Raw genomic sequence first — 2128 nt, forward strand, 5'->3', positions numbered from 1 at the left:
TCCTGGTCTCCTGGTTGGTGTTCTTGTTTTTTGGACACAACCACGTTCATCACAGGAAAGTTTTATTTTGTTTTTTTATTTAAATTCTCCTAACAAGCCACGGAACTTGGCTGACAGCATTTTTTTGGGTACATTATCGCCACCTACTGGGCTGGAGTGTATGAATCAGTGGCAGAATATATGAATATTTTCTGCTGTACTTTATATCATTAATATAAACTCAATATAAAACGCAGCGTTTAATACATTTCTCCGTTCCTTTAAGGATGATTTGCCTTTTGTTCTGCTTTAATGTTACGACTGTAAAGTTCAGTCAGACTAAATGTTCTTTGATGATCCGAGGCGACATCAATAAAACTGAAATTATCAACGCGATTTATATTCTGTAATTAACCATATTTAATATAATATAATATAATATCAAATCCCTGCTCTAGTTTAAACATGAACCCTTCACTGAGGATGAACTGAACTGTTACTGTTCAAACCCACCCATGTGTGTGTGTGTGTGTGTGTGTGTGTGAATCCCAGGAGCAGATTTTTCTACATAAATCTGCATAACCAATTTTAACGTGTACTTCATCAAAATAATTTTTAAAAAGTGTATTTTATTTTTCCGACGTGTTACTGGTTCTAATTAGCAGATCTGGTCTCCGACGTCTGCCTTGATGAATGTAAATCATTAGCCGCAGATGGAGCGGTTGAAACTGTACCATCGGAGGGCGGTGTTGCTGTCACTGTGGCCCAGTTGTTCACCGTTATATTTATATTTGATCATAAATACCTCAATTATTTATTTCTACGTTGGGACGGATATTTTTAAATGTAAAAAAAAAAAAAAGTTTTGTTTTTCCAAACTCGGGTTAAATGTTGATTATATCGGTGATTATATCGGTGATTATTTCGGTGATCAGACTCAGATCCGATCGGTTCTCTGTTCCACTGTCATGGTCTTTCATCTGTTTTTGTCTAACGCCCCCCCCCCCTCCACTTTATCTATGTCTCTCCAGGTCGCCCACTCCCTCCGACCTCTTCCTCTTCCCTGCTCCCTCCATCCCATCCATCCTCCTCGTCCGCCCCCCACCACCCCTCCCCCGGCCCGTCTCCACCCATGAGGGAATGCCAGATGCCTCTGCTGGAGAAGAATTCCACCCACTCTCACCTGGAGCCGCACCGGGAAGATTCCTACCTGCTGCGGGCCCAGTCGTCGTCGTCAGGTGAGGGCGCTGTTGTTCTCCCCCCACCTCCATCCCTTGTGTTTTACTCCCACTTCTTCATCGTCAGTGTGTATCGGTGCTCATTTCATTCGATTGTCATGCGTTCACGTCACGGACTGATTCAGTTGTTTAGTGAAATACACCAAAAAAATCTGTCACTTTTTTTTTTTTTTCCTCACAGTTTACGGTGGTTTTCAGGGTTAAAACTAAAAAAGTTAAGCAACTAAAAGTTAGGTTTACGGTGGTTTTCAGGGTTAAAACTTAACAACTTTACACCAGTAAAATATCAGGGCAGTAAATATTAACCTCAGACTAACAAAGTTAACAAACGAATTAGAGTAAAATATTATTCAACATCATCATCAAATCAACTGCAATTAATCATTTATGAGCTTAAAGAGAATAAAGTAAATTATCCTGAATAATCAGAATTAATCTTTTTTTTAAAAATAATTTTAAATCTGATTAATCCTGATCACTGTAATTAGTTCTGATTAATCTGGATTATTTGTGAATATTCAGAGACTTGTTGCTGGGTCAGATTTGAACGTAACCATCGGGGGGAGCCGCTGATTCAGAGCAGTTCCACGTGTGCAGGTCTGTGTTCGTGGCATCAATAATCCAGCAGAAAGTGAAAGGTAACTGGAGAATGAATTCTAATTGGCAGCAGGAGGATCAGTGGAGCAAAGACAAACTGCTTCGTTTCCTTGGCTGGACGCCGTCTCTCTTTCATCGTCGACGCGCTCTGGTTGGCTGTTTGGCGCCCGTGTGCTTTTATCAGCAAACATTGCTAACGCTAACGCTAACGCATACACACGCGACGCAGTGATGAGTTTATTCATCAGCGTTCACATTTGTTCTTAACAATTAGCTCTCTCTCTCTCTCTCTCTCTCTCTCTCTCTGCCTCTCT

General features: G+C 40.8%; 1 protein-coding gene across 1 annotated transcript in view; it reads left to right on the plus strand.

The window, feature by feature from the left end:
- Positions 1–2128, plus strand: part of tenm2a (teneurin transmembrane protein 2a) — a 123507-nt gene that overhangs the window by 46496 nt on the left and 74883 nt on the right. The window contains 1 exon segment of the mRNA XM_008327623.3: positions 1011–1217. Within this exon segment, the coding sequence (XP_008325845.2) occupies positions 1011–1217 (207 nt within the window).

The sequence above is a fragment of the Cynoglossus semilaevis genome, chromosome 15 (assembly GCF_000523025.1).
Source record: "Cynoglossus semilaevis isolate Cse_v1.0 chromosome 15, Cse_v1.0, whole genome shotgun sequence".
Taxonomy (NCBI): domain Eukaryota; kingdom Metazoa; phylum Chordata; class Actinopteri; order Pleuronectiformes; family Cynoglossidae; genus Cynoglossus; species Cynoglossus semilaevis.